This window comes from Cherax quadricarinatus, chromosome 76, assembly GCF_038502225.1.
Source record: "Cherax quadricarinatus isolate ZL_2023a chromosome 76, ASM3850222v1, whole genome shotgun sequence".
NCBI classification, from domain to species: Eukaryota; Metazoa; Arthropoda; class Malacostraca; order Decapoda; family Parastacidae; genus Cherax; species Cherax quadricarinatus.
The window spans coordinates 20,032,797-20,055,143 of NC_091367.1; the positions used below are offsets into that span (position 1 = coordinate 20,032,797).

Sequence of the window (22,347 nt, forward strand, 5' to 3'; positions counted from 1 at the left end):
CAGGTACTGACTTTAGGTGCCTGTCCAGTGCCTGCTTGAAGACAGCCAGAGGTCTATTGGTAATCCCCCTTATGTATGCTGGGAGGCAGATAAACAGTTTTGGGCCCCTGACATTTAAAGTGTTATCTCTCAGTGTACTCGTGGCGCCCCGTGGTTTTCGTGTGCAAGTTTGGTACTAATCACTCTAGAATTTTCCAAGTGTATTGTATGATGTATCTTTCTTGAGTGTATTCCAAGGAATACAAATCAAAGGATTTCAACCGTTCGAAGTAATTCAGCAGTTTCGCCAGCCTTGAAGGGGGCAGTTAGTGTACAGCAGTATTCTAGCCTAGAGAGAACAAACGATTTGAAGAGAATCATCATGGGCTTGGCGTCCCTAGTTTTGAAGGTTCTCATTATCCATCCTATCATTTTCCTAGCAGATGAGGTAGATACATTGTTGTGATCTTTGAAGGTGAGATCCTCTGACATTATCACTCCCAGGTCCTTCACATTACTTTCCCACTCTATTGTATGGTAAGAATTTGTGGTATACCCTGATACAGTTTTAACTTTAAGTTTCCCATATCTGATCATGTTTTCTACAGATAATAAATGGTTTTAAAAAAAATAAAAAAAAATGTCATTTAAAAAGCGTATATAGTTTGGAAAGTGAACGAAATACAAGGAAATATAACGTATGGAATAAACGTGTCATTTTGAGAGTGGGATTAAGGTCGGTATCAAAACATACATGTAAACAAGGGAACACAAGTCCCTTGCTTTCTTAACTATGATGCTTAACCTATGGTCTCTGGTAGGCTTGTTGCAGTGTTTCTTATTTCTTGTGTTTTTGTGTTCTTGTAATCTTGTGTTCTTGTGTTATGTTCTCGTGTTCTCGCGTTCTCGTGTTCTCGCCTCCCTGAAGCCTCCACTCTCATAATTTAATCATTCTAGTTTGTGTGATAAAGTTTGATAAAATCCTGAACTTAATGGAGGTACGAGGCTGAAATAGTTAGAATATGCAATAATCTTGTAAATTATTATTACTGTATTCATTAGAAAGTCGCTAAACCTGTAGGAGTTATACAGCATCTGGGAAATGGGAAATAATCATGCTTAATTCTAAGAAGGGGAGGAGGGTAAGTAACTCTAATTCCGAGCATCAAGATCCCTTCACCAGCATCAAGGACCTTCCACTCCCCTCCATCCCTTCTTACCTCCCAATCTACCCTTCCTCTCTCCTTCCTTCCCTTCCTTCGAAAATAAGAATGATTAAGCTGGTCGAAACATCCAGCTGCCAGATGTGTCAAATCCGCTTATGTAATTTATTGTTTTGTGGTTTAATATACATTTATAAAGGTTTACGTGACCTGCCCTGTTTTGATCTAACCACAAATTAAATGTATATGTAAATATTAAAGTTCTGATGAAAATTATATCCGACAAGTGTAACAGTTGGGTTATCTTCAGTGCTGAAACGTTTGGTGTCAAGTTACTAGTGAAGGTAACTTCCTGTGACGTCTTCCAGACCTTGACGCTACACCCTCTCCTCTATATAGACTCCATTGTCATGCTTCATGTTCGTGGAGATGAACTCTTCTCCATTGTCATGCTTCATGTTCGTGGAGATGAACTCTTCTCCATTGTCATGCTTCATCTTCGTGGTGATGAACTCTTCTCCATTGTCATGCTTCATGTTCGTGGCATCTTCGATGAACTCTTCTCCATTGTCATGCTTCATCTTCGTGGTGATGAACTCTTCTCCATTGTCATGCTTCATGTTCGTGGAGATGAACTCTTCTCCATTGTCATGCTTCATCTTCGTGGTGATGAACTCTTCTCCATTGTCATGCTTCATGTTCGTGGAGATGAACTCTTCTCCATTGTCATGCTGCATCTTCGTGGTGATGAACTCTTCTCCATTGTCATGCTGCATCTTCGTGGTGATGAACTCTTCTCCATTGTCATGCTGCATCTTCGTGGAGATGAACTCTTCTCCATTGTCATACTTCATCTTCGTGGAGATGAACTCTTCTCCATTGTCATGCTGCATCTTCGTGGAGATGAACTCTTCTCCATTGTCATACTTCATCTTCGTGGAGATGAACTCTTCTCCATTGTCATGCTTCATCTTCGTGGTGATGAACTCTTCTCCATTGTCATGCTGCATCTTCGTGGTGATGAACTCTTCTCCATTGTCATACTTCATCTTCGTGGTGATGAACTCTTCTCCATTGTCATGCTGCATCTTCGTGGTGATGAACTCTTCTCCATTGTCATACTTCATCTTCGTGGAGATGAACTCTTCTCCAGGCTGAGGGATTCACCATCTCACAAACTATTTCTCTAAAGTTGATTTACTGATAACATCATGATTCACCTCACCACTACTTCCGCTGTCTCTGGTTTATCCTCCTCTGTATTCGACTGAAGAAACCTACCACGTACGTGGAACGTGTCCGTAATAAACATTGCCAACATTAACACACATGTCTTACTCGTCAAAAAATTCTGAAAGTGGGGCATGACAATGCAAAATAAAATAAACTGTGTAAACTAAGGCTGGGTTGTGTGGTACACATGATTGATGATTATCAAGAGACATGATTGATGATTATCAAGAGACATGGTACTAAAGGAGAACTTTGTGAAGGTTGCAGCTAGTTGAGGCTTTATCAGATACTAATGCAGGTGTAACATCGTTCTAGTAAAGGGTTTTTCCCGTAGCTCGATCGTAGCGCACTCAGCTCGCACACTGAGGTCCGGGGTTCGAATCTCCTCCGGTTCGGCTGCAAAACATTGGGGACTTGTTTCCATAAGACACCTGCTGTCCGATGTGGGTCGCATCCTGGGGCAAAACTAACCTAATTTGCGGGAAATGCTCAGCATAACAAGCGGTTTTCTATATAGTAGTATGTCATTGATGTCAGCTATGGTCTGTATACCTTGTACATGTACTTGTAGAAATAGATTTATTATATTATTAATACTTGTTAACCACTTGTCCGCTTCTCCACCACTTTGACCTTGTAAACTCTGACACTTTCTCCAACAGACTGTTTAGTGGACTACGTAAAGAGGAACGAGGCTTCACCAAAGTACCACTTCACAGACGGAGTCCTCCTCCTGGGTTTCCTACCAGTACGTCCCACAGACCAAGTTCTCAGCGGAATTAGTATCACTATGTACAAAAATATCCGCGAAGAAATATTAACCGTAACCCTTCCAGATTACTATCATTTAATCACAAAATGCTATAAGAGCAAAAATTTCACTGAACAAAGCTTCATTGGAAGTTTCGGAAGTAAAGCTGATTTTGACTGGCAACATTTTATGCTGTCGGTCAAGAACCGAAGCTTCATTATCAACGGAAAGTATCTGATGTGCTCAATGACACTAGTAAATGACAAGTCTGTCTATATAGTGGTGACACCAACCCGAGATCCCATCTATCTGGTACCCAACTGTCAGGATGGTGAGTCATTATGTGTTTTCTAGGATATCCTCAGCGTATTTCCAGTCTTAACAATCTCTATACTACAGTAAATGCTTATTACTGACCATAATTTTTAAAGGGGTTGACCGGTAAGCCAGCTGAAGGCCTCGGTCAGATGACCAAAAGCTCCAACGGCGGGTCATCATCTGACTAAGACCCGAGTCAGGAAATACTTGTCCTGTTTCCTGACAAACCTTACCTAACCTAACCCTCTTTAGGGTATAAAATCGCCCTATATGACACACAAAAATAGACTAATACCCAAGACACTATTTACTGCTAGTTCAACAGGAGCAATTGTAAGGAAATGCTGTTCAGGTGATTGCTGTAATCTCTGAGTTCAGACTGACTACGACCCACTTGAGTGTGTAGTAATAATTACAGATGGATATGTGGCGGCTATCATCCACATGGTGAGTATGGAGTGGCGGCTATCATCCACATGGTGAGTATGGAGTGGCTCGCCCAGATGGGTATGGGGAACGTGATATAATTATGAAACAGTATAACATTTCAATTTGGAACTTGCTGTATTGTGTTGTGTGCAACTTGAGTTAGTGTGTTTTGTTGTGTTCTATAACAGCGGGTATCGTGCTGTGTGCTACTGCAGGTAGTTTGTGTGTTCTGTTGTGGTGTGTGCTGCTGAAAGTAGTTTGTGTGTTCTGTTGTGGTGTGTGCTACTGCAAGTAGTTTGTGTGTTCTGTTGTGGTGTGTGCTACTGCAAGTAGTTTGTGTGTTCTGTTGTGGTGTGTGCTACTGCAAGTAGTTTGTGTGTTCTGTTGTGGTGTGTGCTACTGCAAGTAGTTTGTGTGTTCTGTTGTGGTGTGTGCTACTGCAAGTAGTTTGTGTGTTCTGTTGTGGTGTGTGCTACTGCAAGTAGTTTGTGTGTTCTGTTGTGGTGTGTGCTACTGCAAGTAGTTTGTGTGTTCTGTTGTGGTGTGTGCTACTGCAAGTAGCTTGTGTGTTCTGTTGTGGTGTGTGCTACTGCAAGTAGTTTGTGTGTTCTGTTGTGCTGTGTGCTGCTGCAAGTAGTTTGTGTGTTCTGTTGTGGTGTGTGCTACTGCAAGTAGTTTGTGTGTTCTGTTGTGCTGTGTGCTACTGCAAGTAGTTTGTGTGTTCTGTTGTGCTGTGTGCTACTGCAAGTAGTTTGTGTGTTCTGTTGTGGTGTGTGCTACTGCAAGTAGCTTGTGTGTTCTGTTGTGGTGTGTGCTACTGCAGGTAGTTTGTGTGTTCTGTTGTGCTGTGTGCTACTGCAAGTAGTTTGTGTGTTCTGTTGTGCTGTGTGCTACTGCAAGTAGTTTGTGTGTTCTGTTGTGCTGTGTGCTACTGCAAGTAGTTTGTGTGTTCTGTTGTGCTGTGTGCTACTGCAAGTAGTTTGTGTGTTCTGTTGTGCTGTGTGCTACTGCAAGTAGTTTGTGTGTTCTGTTGTGCTGTGTGCTACTGCAGGTAGTTTGTGTGTTCTGTTGTGCTGTGTGCTACTGCAAGTAGTTTGTGTGTTCTGTTGTGGTGTGTGCTACTGCAAGTAGCTTGTGTGTTCTGTTGTGGTGTGTGCTACTGCAGGTAGTTTGTGTGTTCTGTTGTGGTGTGTGCTACTGCAAGTAGCTTGTGTGTTCTGTTGTGGTGTGTGCTACTGCAGGTAGTTTGTGTGTTCTGTTGTGGTGTGTGCTACTGCAAGTAGCTTGTGTGTTCTGTTGTGGTGTGTGCTACTGCAGGTAGTTTGTGTGTTCTGTTGTGGTGTGTGCTACTGCAAGTAGTTTGTGTGTTCTGTTGTGCTGCAAGTAGTTAGCTTGTGGGAGTGTATTTACCTATTTGTACCCGCCTATTTGTGGTTGCAATGGTCGATCCATAGCTCCTGGCCCCGCCTCTTCACTGGTCGTTACTAGGTCACTCACTTCCTGCTCCGTGAGCTTTATCATACCTCTTCTTAAAGCTAGGTATGGGTCCTGCCTCCACTACATCACTTTCCAGACTATTCCACTTCCTGACAATTCTATGACTGAAGAATTACTTTCTAACATCCACGTGACTCAACTGAGTCTTAAACTTTCAATTGTGTCCCCTTGTTTCTGTGTCCCATCATTGGAACATCCAGTCTTTGTCCACCTTGTCGATTCCTCGCAGTATTTTATATGTAGTTATGTCCCTCCTATCCCTCCTGTCCTCCAGTGTCGTCAGGTCGATTTCCCTTAACCTAGGACATGCCCCTTTATCCGGGACTAATCTCGTTACAAACCTTTGCACTTTTTTTCTAATTTCTTGACATGCGTGGCCCGGTGTGGGTTCCAAACTGGTGCTGCATATTACAATAAGGACCTGACGTACACGGTGTACGGAGTCCTGAACGATTCCTTACCGAGAAGTAGGAATTCTGTTCCTAGGTTTGCTAGGCACCCATATGCTGCAGCAGTTATTGGGTTAATGTGTGCCTCAGGAGATGTGCTCGGTGTTATACTCACCCTAAAATGCTTTTCCTTGAGTGATTTGTAGTCTTTGGCCCCCTGTACTGTACTGTGTCTGCAGTCTTCTTTACTCTTCCCCGATTTTCATGATTTTGCACTTGGTTGAACTCCAGGAGGTAGTTGCTTGACCAGGCCTGCAACCTGTCCAGATCTCTTTGTAGACCTGCTTGATCTTCCTCTGACTGAAATCTCCTCATTAATTTCACATCTGCGAACACGGACACTTCTGAGTCTATTCATTCCGTCATGTCATTCACATATACCAGAAATACCGGTCCTGTGGAACCCCGCTCGTCACAGGCGCCCACTCTAACACCTCGTCATATTCCATGACTCGTTGATGCCTTCCTGTCAGGTATTCTCTGATCCATTGCAGTGCCTTCCCTGTTATACCCGCCTGGTCCTCCAGCTTTTGTACTAATCTCTTGTGTGGAATTGTGTCAAAGCCTTCTTACAATCCAAGAAAACTCAATCTACCCATCCCTCTCTCTTGTCTTACTGCTGTTACCTTGTCATAGAACTCTAGTAGGTTTGTGAAACAGAATTTCCCGTCTCTGAATCCGTACTGGTTGTTGTTTAGCTCATTCCCTTCTATGTGCTCCATCACTCTTCTGATAATCTCCTCGACTTTACATACTATACATGTCATTGACACTGGTCTGTTGTTTAATGCTGCATGTCTGTCTCTTTTTTAAAAAATGGGACTACATTTGCTGTCTTCCATGCCTCAGGTAGTCGCCCTGTTTCGATAGATATGTTGAAGATTGTTGTTAGTGGTGCACAGAGCGCCTCTGCTCTTACTCTCAGGACCTGTGGAGAGATGTTATCCAGCCCCATCGCTTTTGAGGCATCTATTTCGCTTAGCAGCTTCTTCACCTCCTCCTCGGTTGCATGAATTGTGTCCAGCACTTGATGGTGAACCACTCCATCTTTCTCGAGTCGTCTCTGTCTCCACTGTGAATACTTCTTTAAATCTCATGTTGAGCTCCTCACATACTTCTCGGTCAGTTGTTTCATGTGACCTCCCCTCCTTCCTTCCTGAGCCTGATTACTTGATCTTTGACTGTTGTTTTCCTCCTGGTGTAACTGTACAACAGCTTCGGGTCGGACATGGCTTTCACTGCTATGTAATTTTCATACTGTCGTCGTTGGGCCTTCCTCCTTACCTGAGCATATTCATTTCTGGCTATTCAATTACTAACCTGATTCTCCTGGGTCCTTTGCCTTCTATACTTCTTCCATTCTCTAGCAGCTAGCACACGTGGTTTTGACTTCTCTACACCTCTGGGTGAACCAAGAGCTCGTCCTGGCCTTCTCATTATTTCTCTTGCCCTTGAATACAAACCTCTGCCTCCTTGCACATTGTCTTCACATATCCCATCATCTCATTTACTGAGTTCCCTGTCAGTTCTCTGTCCCACTGAACCTCGTGCAGGAAATTCCTCATGTCTGTGTAATCCCTTCTCTTTTAGTTTCGCTTCGTTCGTTCGTGTGTGTGTGTGTGTGTGTGTGTGTGTTTGTGTGTGTGTGTGTGTGTGTGTGTGTGTGTGTGTGTGTGTGTGTGTACTCACCTAATTGTGGTTGAAGGGGTCGAGACACAGGCCCTTGCCCTGCCTCTTCACTGATCGCTACTAGGTCCTCTCTCTGTTTCCTGAGCTTTGTCATACCTCGTCTTAAACCTATGTATGGTTCTTGCCTCCACTACATCACTTGCTAGGCTATTCCACTTCTTGACGACTCTATGACTGAAGAAATACTTCCTAACATCTCTGTGACCCGTCTGAGTCTTCAGCTTCCAATTGTGACCCCTTGTTTCTGTGTCCCCTCCCTGGAACATCCTGTCTCTGTTCACCTTGTCTATTGCACCCAGCATTTTGTATGTCGTTATCATGTCTCCCCTAACCCTCCTGTCCTCCGGTGTCGTCAGTCCGATTTCCCTTAACCTTTCTTCGTAGGACATTCCCCTGAGCTCCGGAACTACCCTTGTTGCTAACCTTTGTACTTTCTCTAATTTCTTGACGTGCTTGACAGGTGTGAGTTCCAAACTGGTGCTGCATACTCCAGTATGGGCCTGACGTGCACAGTGTACAGTGTCTTGAACGATTAATTACTAAGGTATCGGAACCCTATTCTCAGGTTTGCCGGCGCCCATATGCTGCAGCAGTTATCTGGCTGACGTGTGCCTCCGGAGACTTGCTCGGTGTTATGGTCACCCAAAGATCTTTCTGCTTGAGAGAGATTTGCAATCTTTGTCCACCTAGTCTATACTCTGTCTGCGGTCTTATTTGCCCTTCCCCAATCTTGATGACTCTGCATCTAGCAGGGTTGAATTCGAGAAGCCAGTAGCTGGACCATGTGTCCAACCTGTCCAGGTCTCTTTGTAGTTCTGCCTGATCCTCATCTAATTTAATTCTTCTCATTAACTTCTCATAATCTGCGAACAGGGACACTTCCATCATGTCATTTACATATATCAAAAATAGCCCTTCTCCTAGGACTGACCCCTGTGGGAACCCGCTCGTCACAGGCGCCGACTGTGATACCTCATCACGTACCATGACTCGTTGTTGCCTCCCTGCCAGGTATTCTCTGATCCATTGCAGTGCCCTTCCTGTTATACACGCTTAGTCCTCCGGCTTCTGCACTAATCTCCTGTGAGGAACTGTGTCGAAGGCCTTCCTGCAGTCCAGGAAAATGCAATCAACCCACCCTTCTCTCTGGTGCCTTCTATTACCTTATCATAGAACTCCAGAATGTTTGTGACACAGGATTTTCCTTCCATGAATCCGTGCTGGTTGTTGTTTATAATCTTGTTCCGTTCCAGGTGCTCCACTTCACTCCTGATAATCTTCTCCATGACTTTGCATATTATACACGTCAGACACACTGGTCTGTAGTTTAGTGCCTAGTTTCTGTCTCCTTTCTTAAAAATTGGGACTACATTCGCCGTCTTCCATACCTCAGGTAGTTGCCCAGTTTCAAGGGAGGAATTGAGGATTGTGGTTAGTGGCATGCACAGTGTCTCTGCTCCTTCTCTAAGGACCCAGGGGGAGATGTCTGACCCATCGCATTTGAAGTATCAAGGTCACTTAGCTTCTGCACCTCCTCCTCCATTGTTTGTATGTCATCCAACACTTGATGGTATATTCCCTGTTGGTGTTTCCCTCTATGCTGTCCTCCCAGAGCCCTTCCTGTCTCTACTGTAAATACTTCCTTAAATCTCATGTTGAGCTCCTCATATACCTTGTGATCGTTTCTTGTGAGTTCCCCACCTTCTTTCCTCAATCTGATCACCTGGTCTTTGACTGTTGTCTTCCTCCTGATGTGACTATACAGCAGTTTAGGGTCAGACTTGACTTTCGATGCTATGTTATTTTCATACTGCCGCTGGGCCTCCCTCCTTACCTGTACATACTCGTTCCCGGCTCTTCGACTAATCTCCTTATTTTCCCTGTGTTCTTTGTCTTCTGTACGTTTTTCCATTCTCTAGTGCACTTAGTTTTTGCCTCCTTACACCGTCGGGTAAACCAGGCGCTCGTTCTAGTGTTCTCGTTATTTCTGTTGCCCTTGGGAACAAACCTTTCCTCTGCCTCCTTGCATTTTGTTATGTATTCCAACATTTCGTTTACCGACTTTCCTGCCAGTTCTCTGTCCCACTGAGCCTCCTGCAGGAAGTTCCTCAACCCTATGTAGTCCCCTCTTTTATAGTCTGGCTTTTCTCATTCAACTCCTGTTACCCTCTCCATTTGTAACTCTGCTATGTAATCAAAGCACAGAACTATGTGGTCACTAGCTCCTAGGGGCCTCTCCCATGTGATGTCCTCGATATCCGAACTGCTCAGGGTGAACACAAGATCCAGTCTTGCTGGTACATCCTCCCCTCTCTCTCTGGTAGTGTCCTTAACATGTTGGCGCATAAGGTTTTCCAGTATCACATCCATCATTTTGGCTCTCCATACTTTGGAACCCTCATGTGGCTCCAATTTTTCCCAATCGATCTCCCTGTGGTTGAAATCGCCCATAAACAGTAACTTTGCTCAAATGAGCTCTTGCCACCTCAGCCAGTGTATCCACCATTACTCTGTTGCTCTCTTCATATTCCTTTCTTGGCTTCCTGCAGTTCTGTAGTGGATTTTACATCACTCTAATGACTATCTTGTGCTCCCCAGAGTGATATGTACCTACTATGTATTCTCTTTCTCCAATCTCGTCCATGTCTCCCATTTCCTTAAATATCCATTTTTTTTTACGAGCAGTGCAACCTCTCCTCCCCCCTCTGCTCCTCCTATCTTTCCCCAGTATCTGATATCCTGGTGGGAGGATTGCATCTGTTATTGTCTCAGTTTCGTTTTTGTGACTGCTATGTCATGGGACTTCTCATTGATTCTTTCATGCCACTCCTAATATTTATTCGTTATTCCATCCGCATTTGTGTACCAAACCTTCAACTTCTGTTCTAAAACTGTGGTCCTGGGAGAATATTGGGGTTGGGAGAACAGGAGCCCTGGTGGGGGCCTATGGGGGGTTGCCATGGGGGTGGGGGCAGAGTTCCCTTAGGGGGTTTATGTAGGGGTGGGGTTTGTGGTGTGGGGGCAGAGGGATCGGTGTGGGATTGTTGGTTAAGATTGTTAAGTTGCCTTGGGGTTGTCATGATTGGAGTCCTTCTGAGGGTGTTTCTGGGGGGTGCGTTTGCCCTTCCACCTGAGTCTGGGTTATTCTGCTTTTCTTTGTCATTTCCTCCCATTCCTCCTTTCGTTTTTGCACTCTTTCAGTGTCATCCTTTCCTCTTGCACTTGGTCTCTATCGAGGAATACACTAGAACTCCAGTTTGTCTCTCAGCTGTGCTTTCTCCTGTAGGATCATGGTTCGAGTTGATTCTCCCTTGAAAATTACTCTGAGGGGCCATTTCTCCTTGTGAACCACCCAATTCTCCAAAAAATTGTCACCTGGGTCATGTTGCCCTCGCCTATCACTTTCATAATACCTTCAATTGCTTTTATCTCCTCCTGTTTTCTTTCATCACAGGTTTACCCTTCGGCTTCCTGGAGCCCATAGACAAAAACTGGTCTCTCCCTTTCTTCCTCCCACTGTGTGTCCCATTGCATCCTCTGAGGTGTTTTAGTTCCTTCCCTTGGAGTGTTCCTTCAATCCCTTCCCTAGGTGAGGCCCCAATGCTCATTGGTCTGTCTTTCCTGCTCATCTGTTCCTGGTCCCTGCAGGAGTCTGGCAGAGTTCCTGCATATATCCTAGCTCCTTTAATATCTTCAGACCTCTCACTTGTTCCTAGTGTGCTCTTTGTCTTTGCCTTGACCCTATGTGGGACTGACAGGACCTTAGTATACTGTATAGCTTCCTTGCTCCCTCCAGTCCCCTTGTCTGTGTCTGATGTAGGAGTTCCTGATGTTATGTCTGGACTGTTATTTTCTTCTTTAGGGTGTTTCAGATTTCTCAGTTCCTCTTCTAAGCACTGTATCTTGGCTTCTGCTACTATGGCATGTTGCTCCCAATTTCTGCTCTCTGCAGTTATCCTCTCCTCCATCCTCCTTCCAAGCTCTTCTAGCTTACTTCCCCAGTCTTCCTTTTTTTGAGCTCTGCCTTCCAATCATCCTTCCCAGCTTCGTCTGCCAGACCCTTGGCTCTCAGCCTTGTTCTTGACTGTCCCATTGTGCCACAGAAGGAAGCTTATTTACTTTCAGAGTGGGTATTTGTGTGAAGATGGATGTTGTAAGGAAGAGAAGAGGGAGGGAGGTAGAGCAGGGGGGAGAAGGATATAGGGTGGGAGGGGGTGCAGCATCAAGAGTTTTAGGGGATACAAGAGGGTATAGGGAGGGAGGAGATAGGGAGTGTGGGAGAGGTTAGCATTTGTGTGAGGATGGGTGTTGTAGGGAGGGTAAGGGGGAAGGAAATATGGCAGTGGGGAGAGGGATATAGGGTAGAAGGGGGGGCAGCATCAAGGAGAGTTTTAGGGGTTACAAGAGGGCATAGGGAGGTGAAAGGAGGGGGAGAGAAGGGGGGAGAAAGAAGACTGGGGAGAAGGAAGATAAATGGAAGGTGAGGATGAGGAGTGTGTGTGTGTGTGTCTCTCTCTCTCTCTCTCTCTCTCTCTACCGTACTTCCTAGTGCTCACTCTTTGGTGGTGTTGTGTGTGTACTCACCTAATTGTGGTTGCAGGGGTCGAGACTCAGCTCCTGGCCCCACCTCTTCACTGATCGCTACTAGGTTCTCTCCCTCTCTGCTTCCTGAGCTTTGTCATACGTCTTCTTAAAACTATGTATGGTTCCTGCCTCCACTACACTTGCTAGGCTATTCCACTTCCTGACTACTCTATGACTGAAGAAATACATCCTAACGTCCCTGTGAGTCGTCTGAGTCTTCAGCTTCTAATTGTGACCCCTTGTTTCTGTGTCCCCTCTCTGGAACATCCTGTCTCTGTCCACCTTGTCTATTCCCCACAGTATCTTGTATGTCGTTATCATGTCTCCCCTGACCCTAATGTCCTCCAGTGTCGTCAGTCCGATTTCCCTCAACCTTTCCTCATACGACATTCCCCTGAGCTCTGGAACTAGCTTTGTTGCAAACCTTTGTACTTTCTCTAACTTCTTGACGTGCTTGACCAGGTGTGGGTTCCAGACTGGTGCTGCATACTCCAGTATGGGCCTAACAGACACAGTATACAGTGTCTTGAACGATTCCTTATTAAGGTATCAGAACGCTATTCTCAGGTTTGCCAGGCGCCCGTATGCTGCATCAGTTATTTGGTTGATGTGTGCCTCGGGTTATGTGCTTGGTGTTATGGTCACCCCAAGATCTTTCTCCCTGAGTGAGGTGTGTATATATGTGAGCATATGTGTGTGTTCGTGTGTGTGTGTGGGGTGGGGGGAGTTATGAAGGGGGAGAGATGGTTAGAGGGGTGGGGGACAGAGTGATGGACAGTGGGACAGGATATCTAGTGGGTTGATAGGTTGGGGTGTATGGCTGTAAAGTGACCGTTTACACTGCTGGGCATGGGCATGTGTATGCACAGTCAGTTGTGTATGCTCACAAGCCCTTGTGTATGTGTACTGTTATTGTCTGTACTCACCTATTTGTACTCACCTATTTGTGGTTGCAGGGGTCGAGTCTTAGCTCCTGGCCCCGCCTCTTCGCCGGTTGCTACTGGGCCCTCTCTCTCCCCGCTCCATGAGCTTTATCAAACCTCGTCTTAAAACTGTGTATGGTTCCTGCCTCCACTACGTCATTTTCTAGGCTATTCCACTGCCTTACAACTCTATGACTGAAGAAATACTTCCTAATATCTCTCTGACTCATTTGTGTCTTCAACTTCCAATTGTGGCCTCTTGTTTCTGTGTCCCCTCCCTGGAACATCCTGTCTTTGTCCACCTTGTCTATTCCACGCAGTATTTTATATGTCGTTATCATGTCTCCCCTGACTCTCCTGTCCTCCAGTGTCGTCAGGCTGATTTCCCTTAATCTTTCTTCATAGGACATTCCCCTTAGCTCTGGAACTAACCTTGTCGCAAACCTTTGTACTTTCTCTAGTTTCTTGACGTGCTTTATCAAGTGCGGGTTCCAAACAGGTGCTGCATACTCCAGTATGGGCCTGACATACACGGTGTACAGTGTCTTGAACGATTCCTTACTAAGGTATCGGAATGCTGTTCTCAGGTTTGCCAGGCGCCCATATGCTGCAGCAGTTATCTGATTGATGTGTGCTTCCGGAGACATGCTCGGTGTTATACTCACCCCAAGATCTTTCTCCTTGAGTGAGGTTTGCAGTCTTTGGCCACCTAGCCTATACTCTGTCTGTGGTCTTCTGTGCCCTTCCCCTATCTTCATGACTTTGCATTTGGCAGGATTAAATTCGAGAAGCCATTTGCTGGACCAGGTGTCCAGTCTGTCCAGGTCTTTTTGAAGTCCTGCCTGGTCCTCATCAGATTTAATTCTCCTCATTAACTTCACATCGTCAGCAAACAGGGACACTTCTGAGTCTAACCCTTCCATCATGTCGTTCACATATACCAAAAATAGCACTGGTCCTAGGACCGACAACTGTGGGACCCCGCTCGTCACAGGTTCCCACTGTGATACATCATTTCGTACCATGACTCGTTGTTGCCTCCCTGTCAGGTATTCTCTGATCCACTGCAGTGCCCTTCCTGTTATATGCGCCTGATGCTCTAGCTTCTGCACTAATCTCTTGTGAGGAACTGTGTCAAAGGCCTTCTTGCAGTCCAAGAAGATGCAATCAACCCACCCCTCTCTCTCGTGTCTTACTTCTGTTATTTTATCATAAAACTCCAGAAGGTTTGTGACACAGGATGTTGCCTCCCTGTCAGGTATTCTCTGATCCACTGCAGTGCCCTTCCTGTTATATGCGCCTGATGCTCTAGCTTCTGCACTAATCTCTTGTGAGGAACTGTGTCAAAGGCCTTCTTGCAGTCCAAGAAGATGCAATCAACCCACCCCTCTCTCTCTTGTCTTACTTCTGTTATTTTATCATAAAACTCCAGAAGGTTTGTGACACAGGATTTGCCTTCCATGAATCCGTGCTGGTTGGCATTTATACTCTTGTTCCGTTCCAGGTGCTCCACCACTCTCCTCCTGATAATCTTCTCTATAACTTTGCATACTATACACGTCAATGACACAGGTCTATAGTTTAGTGCCTCTTTTCTGTCTCCTTTTTTTTAAAAATGGGAACTACATTTGCCGTCTTCCATACCTCAGTTAGTTGCCCAGTTTCCAGGGACGTGTTGAAGATTGTGGTAAGTGGCACGCACAACATATCTGCTCCCTCTCTAAGGACCCACGGGGAGATGTCCGGTCCCATTGCCTTTGAGGTATCGATATCTCTTAGCAGTTTCTTCACCTCCTTCTCATCTGTACGTATGTCGTCCAACACTTGTTGGTGTATTCCTTGCTGGTGTCCCCATCTGGTCTGTCCCCCCAGAGTCCTTCCTGTCTCTACTGTAAATACTTGCTTAAATCTCTTGTTGAGCTCCTCGCATACCTCTTGATCGTTTCTTGTGAGTTCTCCACCTTCTTTCCTCAGCCTTATCACCTGGTCCTTGACTGTTGTCTTCCTCCTAATGTGGCTATACAGCAGTTTCGGGTCAGATTTGACTTTCGATGCTATGTCGTTTTCATACTGTCGCTGGGCCTCCCTCCTTATCTGTGCACACTCGTTTCTGGCTCTTCTTCTAATCTCCTTGTTTTCCTGGGTCCTATGCCTCCTGTACCTTTTCCATTCTCTGTTGCACTTAGTTTTTGCCTCCCTACACCTTCGGGTAAACCAAGGACTCGTTTTGGTCTTCCTATTATTTCTGTTTCCCTTGGGAACAAACCTTTCCTCTGCCTCCTTGCACTTTGTTGCCACATATTCCATCATCTCGTTTACTGATTTTCCTACCATTTCTCTGTCCCACTGAACCTCCTGCAGGAAGTTTCTCATACCTGTGTAGTCCCCCCTTTTATAGTTTGGCCTGTCCCCTTCAGTTCCTGTTACCTTCTCCACTTGTAACTCTACTACTGTGTGTACTCACCTAATTGTACTCACCTAATTGTGGTTGCAGGGGTCGAGACTCAGCTCCTGGCCCCGCCTCTTCACTGATCGCTACTGGGTCCTCTCTCTCTGTTTCCTGAGCTTTGTCATACCTCTTCTTAAAACTATGTATGGTTCCCTGTGTGTGTGTGTGTGTGCGTGCACACCTAGGAATAATGCTCCTCACTTCTATGTATCCATACTACTAATAAAATACCAACAATAATACTAATAATTCTAAAACTTAGCCTCTCTCACCTTGTACAAGTGCCTAACACTTGTGCTAGTGTGTATGTGTTTGATGGTTAACACTCGCTAGCTACCCACCTCCCTCTTCTCACTCATCAATCCTATCTCCACCCTACATATGCTGTTTCTACTCTAATTCTGGTGTGTGTGTGTTAGTTACCATTTTGTCCTAGGCACATGTCGGTTAGACACTAGGCCTGTAGTAAATGCGTGTACTCACCTATTTGTACTCACCTATTTGTGGTTGCAGGGGTCGAGTCATAGCTCCTGGCCCCGCCTCTTCACTGATTCTACTAGGTCCTTTCTCTCCCTGCTCCATGAGCTTTATCATACCTCGCCTTAAAACTATGTATGGTTCCCGCCTCCACTACTTCACTTTCTAGGCTATTCCACGGCCTGACTGAAGAAATACTTCCTAACATCCCTTTGATTCATCTGAGTCTTCAACTTCCAATTGTGACCTCTTGTGTCTGTGTCCCTTCTCTGGAACATCCCGTCTTTGTCCACCTTGTCTATTCCGCGCAGTATTTTATATGTCGTTATCATGTCTCCCCTAACCCTCCTGTCCTCCAGTGTCGTCAGGCCGATTTCCCTCAACCTTTCTTCGTAGGACAATCCCCGTTGCTCTGGGACTAGTCTTGTTGCAAACCTTTGCACTTTCTCTAATTTCTTGACGTGCTTGACTAGGTGTGGATTCCAAACTGGTGCTGCATACTCCAGTATGGGCCTGACGTAAATGATATACAGAGTCTTAAACGAATCCTTACTGAGGTATCGGAACGCTATCCGTAGGTTTTTCCAGGCGCCCGTATGCTGCAGCAGTTATCTGATGGTTGTGCGCCTCAGGAGATATGCTCGGTGTTATGCTCACCCCCAGATCTTTTTCCTTGAGTGAGGTTTGTAGTCTTTGGCCATCTAAACTATATTGTGTCTGCGGTCTTCTTTGCCCTTCCCCAATCTTCATGACTTTGCATTTGGCAGGGTTAAATTCAAGGAGCCAGTTGCTGGACCAGGCTTGTAGCCTGTCCAGGTCTCTTTGTAGTCCTGCCTGATCCTCATCCGATTTGATTCTTCTCATTAACTTCGCATCATCTGCAAACAAGGACACTTCTGAGTGTATCCCTTCCGTTATGTCGTTCACATATACCAAGAACAGTACAGGTCCTAGGACTGACCCCTGTGGAACCCCGCTTGTCACAGGCGCCCACTCTGACACCTCGTCGCGTACCATGACTCGTTGTTGCCTCCCTGTCAGGTATTCTCTGATCCATTGCAGTGCCTTTCCTGTTATGTGTGCCTGATCCTCTAGCTTTTACAGTAACCTCTTGTGAGGAACTGTGTCGAAGGCCTTCTTGCAGTCCAAAAATATGCAGTCGATCCACCCCTCTCTCTCCTGTCTTACTTCTGTCACCTTGTCATAAAACTCTAGTAGGTTTGTGACACAGGATTTTCCTTCCCTGAAACCGTGCTGGTTGTCAATTATACACTTGTTTCTTTCCAGGTGCCCCACCACTCTCCTCCTGATGATCTTCTCTATGACCTTGCATACTATACACGTTAGTGATACAGGTCTGTAGTTTAGTGCCTCATGTCTGTCTCCCTTTTTAAAAATTGGGACTACATTTGCCATTTTCCATACCTCAGGGAGTTGCCCAGTTTCAAATGATGTGTTGAAGATCTTTGTTAATGGCTCACACAATATCTCTGCTCCCTCTTTAAGGACCCATGGAGAGATGTTGTCTGGTCCCACCGCCTTTGAGGTGTCAAGTTCGCATAACAGCTTCTTCACCTCCTCCTTGGCTATATGTACCTCATCCAGCACTTGCTGGTGTGACCCCCTGTTCTGATTTCCTGGAGTCCTACTGCTTTCCACTGTAAATAGCTCTTTAAATCTTGTGTTGAGCTCCTGACATACCTCTTGGTCGTTTCTTGTGAATTCCCCATCACCCTTCCTCAGTCTGATTACCTGTTCCTTGACTGTTGTTTTCCTCCTGATGTGGCTGTACAACAGCTTCGGGTCAGTCTTTACTTTTGATGCTATGTCATTTTCATATTGTCTCTGAGCCTCCCTTCTTATCTGTGCATATTCGTTTCTGGCTCTTCGGCTGATTTCTTTATTTTCCTGAGTTCTCTGTCTTCTGTACCTTTTCCATTCTCTAGTACACCTAGTTTTTGTCTCCCTACACCTTTGGGTGAACCAAGGACTCGTTCTGTTCTTCCCATTATTTCTGTTTCCCTTGGGAACAAACCTCTCCTCTGCCTCCTTGTATTTTGTTGCTACATAGTCCATCATTTCTTGTACTGGTTTTCCTGTCAGTTCCCTCTCCCACTGAATGTCTTGAAGGAAGTTCCTCATGCCTGAGTAGTTCCCCCTTTTGTAGTTTGGTTTTTCCCACCCTATTCCTGCTACTCTCTCCACTTGGAGCTCAACTATGTAGTCGAAGCACAGAACCACATGATCACTAGCTCCCAGGGGCCTTTCATACATGACACCCTCGATGTCCGAACTACTCATGGTGAATACAAGGTCCAGCCTTGCTGGTTCATCCTCTCCTCTCTCTCTCTGGTAGTGTCTCTAACATGTTGATGCATGAGGTTTTCCAGTACCACATCCATCATCTTGGCTCTCCATGTTTCGGGACCCCCATGGGGCTCCAGGTTTTCCCAGTCAATCTCCTTGTGATTGAAATCACCCATAACTAGTAACTTTGCTCCCCCCATGTGTGCTCTCCTGGCCACCTCGGTTAGTGTGTCGATCATTGCTCTGTTGCCCTCATCGTGTTCTTCTCTTGGCGTCATGCAGCTCTGGGGTGGGTTGTACATTACTGCAATTATCACCTTATGTCCCTCAGACTGGATTGTTCCTACTAAGTAGTCCCTTTCGCCCATGCCATCCATTCCTTCCATTTTCTCAAAATCCCACTGGTTTTTAATGAGTAGTGCAACTCCTCCTCCCCCTCTCCTCCCTCTGTCTTTCCTGAGGATTTGGTATCCGGATGGAAAGATTAAATCTGTTATTATTCTGGTGAGTTTTGTTTCTGTGTGTGTGTGTGTGTGTGTGTGTGTTTGTGTGTACTCACCTATTTGTACTAACCTATTTGTGGTTGCAGGGGTCGAGTCCTAGCTCCTGGCCCCGCCTCTTCACCGGTTGCTACTAGGGCCTCTCTCTCCCCGCTCCATGAGCTTTATCAAACCTCGTCTTAAAACTGTGTATGGTTCCTGCCTCCACTACGTCATTTTCTAGGCTATTCCACTGCCTTACAACTCTATGACTGAAGAAATACTTCCTACTATCTCTCTGACTCATTTGTGTCTTCAACTTCCAATTGTGGCCTCTTGTTTCTGTGTCCCCTCCCTGGAACATCCTGTCTTTGTCCACCTTGTCTATTCCACGCAGTATTTTATATGTCGTTATCATGTCTCCCCTGACCCTCCTGTCCTCCAGTGTCGTCAGGCCGATTTCCCTTAATCTTTCTTCATAGGACATTCCCCTTAGCTCTGGAACTAACCTTGTCGCAAACCTTTGTACTTTCTCTAGTTTCTTGACGTGCTTTATCAAGTGCGGGTTCCAAACAGGTGCTGTATACTCCAGTATGGGCCTGACATACACGGTGTACAGTGTCTTGAATGATTCCTTACTAAGGTATCGGAATGCTGTTCTCAGGTTTGCCAGGCGCCCATATGCTGCAGCAGTTATCTGATTGATGTGTGCTTCCGGAGACATGCTCGGTGTTATACTCACCCCAAGATCTTTCTCCTTGAGTGAGGTTTGCAGTCTTTGGCCACCTAGCCTATACTCTGTCTGTGGTCTTCTGTGCCCTTCCCCTATCTTCATGACTTTGCATTTGGCAGGATTAAATTCGAGAAGCCATTTGCTGGACCAGGTGTCCAGTCTGTCCAGGTCTCTTTGAAGTCCTGCCTGGTCCTCATCAGATTTAATTCTCCTCATTAACTTCACATCATCTGCAAACAGGGACACTTCTGAGTCTAACCCTTCCGTCATGTCGTTCACATATACCAAAAATAGCACTGGTCCTAGGACCGACCCCTGTGGGACCCCGCTCGTCACAGGTGCCCACTGTGATACATCATTACGTACCATGACTCGTTGTTGCCTCCCTGTCAGGTATTCTCTGATCCATTGCAGTGCCCTTCCTGTTATATGCGCCTGATGCTCTAGCTTCTGCACTAATCTCTTGTGAGGAACTGTGTCAAAGGCCTTCTTGCAGTCCAAGAAGATGCAATCAACCCACCCCTCTCTCTCTTGTCTTCTGTTATTTTATCATAAAACTCCAGAAGGTTTGTGACACAGGATTTGCCTTCCGTGAATCCGTGCTGGTTGGCATTTATACTCCTGTTCCGTTCCAGGTGCTCCACCACTCTCCTCCTGATAATCTTCTCCATAATTTTGCATACTATACACGTCAATGACACAGGTCTATAGTTTAGTGCCTCTTTTCTGTCTCCTTTTTTAAAAATGAGAACTACATTTGCCGTCTTCCATACCTCAGGTAGTTGCCCAGTTTCCAGGGATGTGTTGAAGATTGTGGTAAGTGGCACGCACAACATATCTGCTCCCTCTCTAAGGACCCACGGGGAGATGTTGTTCGGTCCCATTGCCTTTGAGGTATCGATGTCCCTTAGCAGTTTCTTCACCTCCTCCTCATCTGTATGTATGTCGTCCAACACTTGTTGGTGTATTCCTTGCTGGTGTCCCCATCTGGTCTGTCCCCCCAGAGTCCTTCCTGTCTCTACTGTAAATACTTCCTTAAATCTCGTGTTGAGCTCCACACATACCTCTTGATCGTTTCTTGTGAGTTCACTACCTTCTTTCCTCAGCCTTATCACCTGGTCCTTGACTGTTGTCTTCCTCCTAATGTGGCTATACAGCAGTTTCGGGTCAGATTTGACTTTCGATGCTATGTCGTTTTCATACTGTCGCTGGGCCTCCCTCCTTATCTGTGCATACTCGTTTCTGGCTCTTCTACTAATCTCCTTGTTTTCCTGGGTCCTATGCCTCCTGTACCTTTTCCATTCTCTGTTGCACTTAGTTTTTGCCTCCCTACACCTTCGGGTAAACCAAGGACTCGTTTTGGTCTTCCTATTATTTCTGTTTCCCTTGGGAACAAAACTTTCCTCTGCCTCCTTGCACTTTGTTGCCACATATTCCATCATCTCGTTTACTGATTTTCCTACCTTTTCTCTGTCCCACTGAACCTCCTGCAGGAAGTTTCTCATACCTGTGTAGTCCCCCCTTTTATAGTTTGGCCTGTCCCCTTCAGTTCCTGTTACCTTCTCCACTTGTAACTCTACTATATAGTCAAAACTCAGAACCACATGATCGCTAGCTCCTAGGGGCCTCTCGTAAGTGATGTCCTCAATGTCTGAACTGCTCAGGGTGAACACAAGATCCAGTCTTGTTGGCTCATCCTCCCCTCTCTCTCTGGTTGTGTCCCTGACATGTTGATGCATGAGGTTTTCAAGTACCACATCCATCATCTTGGCTCTCCATGTTTCGGGACCCCCATGTGGCTCCAGGTTTTCCCAGTCGATCTCCCTGTGGTTGAAATCGCCCATTACCAGTAACTTTGCTCTGCTCGAGTGAGCTCTTCTTGCCACCTCAGCCAGTGTGTCCACCATCACCCTGTTGTTTTCTTTGTACTCCTCTCTTGGCCTCCTGCAGTTCTGTGGTGGGTTATACATCACTCCAATGACTACTTTGTTTTCCGGACTGAATTGTACCTACAATGTAGTCTCTTTCTCCAATCATGTCCATGCCTTCCATTTCCTCAAATCCCCATCGGTGTTTTATGAGCAGTGCAACCCCTCCTCCCCCTCTACTCCTTCTATCTTTCCTCAGGATCTGATATCCTGTTGGGAAGATTGTGTGTGTGTGTGTGTCTGTCTGTCTGTGTGAAAATTGTGAAAAATCACGAAAGCGCTTGGAGATTCACTATTTTTCCACTGTGGTTGTTTTGCGAATTGTGACATCACGTGTTTACTGTTGATCTTGGTACATACCCTTCATGAGAGAGATAGTCATCACAATACATATGTGTGTGTGTGTGTGTGTGTGTGTGTGTGTGTGTACTCACCTAATTGTGGTTGCAAGGGTCGAGTGTGTGGTGTTTAAATGTCAAGAACTTAGTGTGTTGTGAAAAGTGTAACTTCAAACTGTTATTATATGTTATGTGCTTCTGCATGAATTTAATGTGTGTTCTTTGCTGCTATACAATTAGCTGTAGCATTATGCTGTGTTACGTGCTACTGCAAGTAGTTGATAGATGCTGTATCGTGTGATATTTCACTAGTTTAGTGGATTGTACTGTGTACTTCAGCGATGAGCGTGTTCTGATGTGTGCTTCGACTGTGTGTGGGATACTAAAGTGAGTTTTATAAGTTGTGTTGCCATATATAGTTAGCATGTGATGTGTTGTATGTTACTGCAAATAGATTGTTATATAGTGTTGCGTGCTACTACGAGCAGTTAGTGTGTGTTGTATTCTGCTACAAGTGGTTAGTGTGTGTTGTGTTATATGCTATTGCAAGTAGTGTGTTGTGTGTTACTACAAGTACTGTTGTGTGTTACTACAAGTACTGTTGTGTGTTACTACAAGTAC

General features: G+C 45.5%; 1 protein-coding gene across 1 annotated transcript in view; it reads left to right on the forward strand.

Moving 5' to 3' along the window:
• LOC128703681 (uncharacterized) overlaps nt 1-22,347 on the forward strand; it is a 78,389-nt gene that overhangs the window by 29,491 nt on the left and 26,551 nt on the right. Inside the window, exon 2 of the mRNA XM_070101343.1 lies at nt 3,038-3,457. Within this exon, the coding sequence (XP_069957444.1) occupies nt 3,038-3,457 (420 nt within the window). The remainder of the gene's footprint in view (nt 1-3,037; nt 3,458-22,347) is intronic.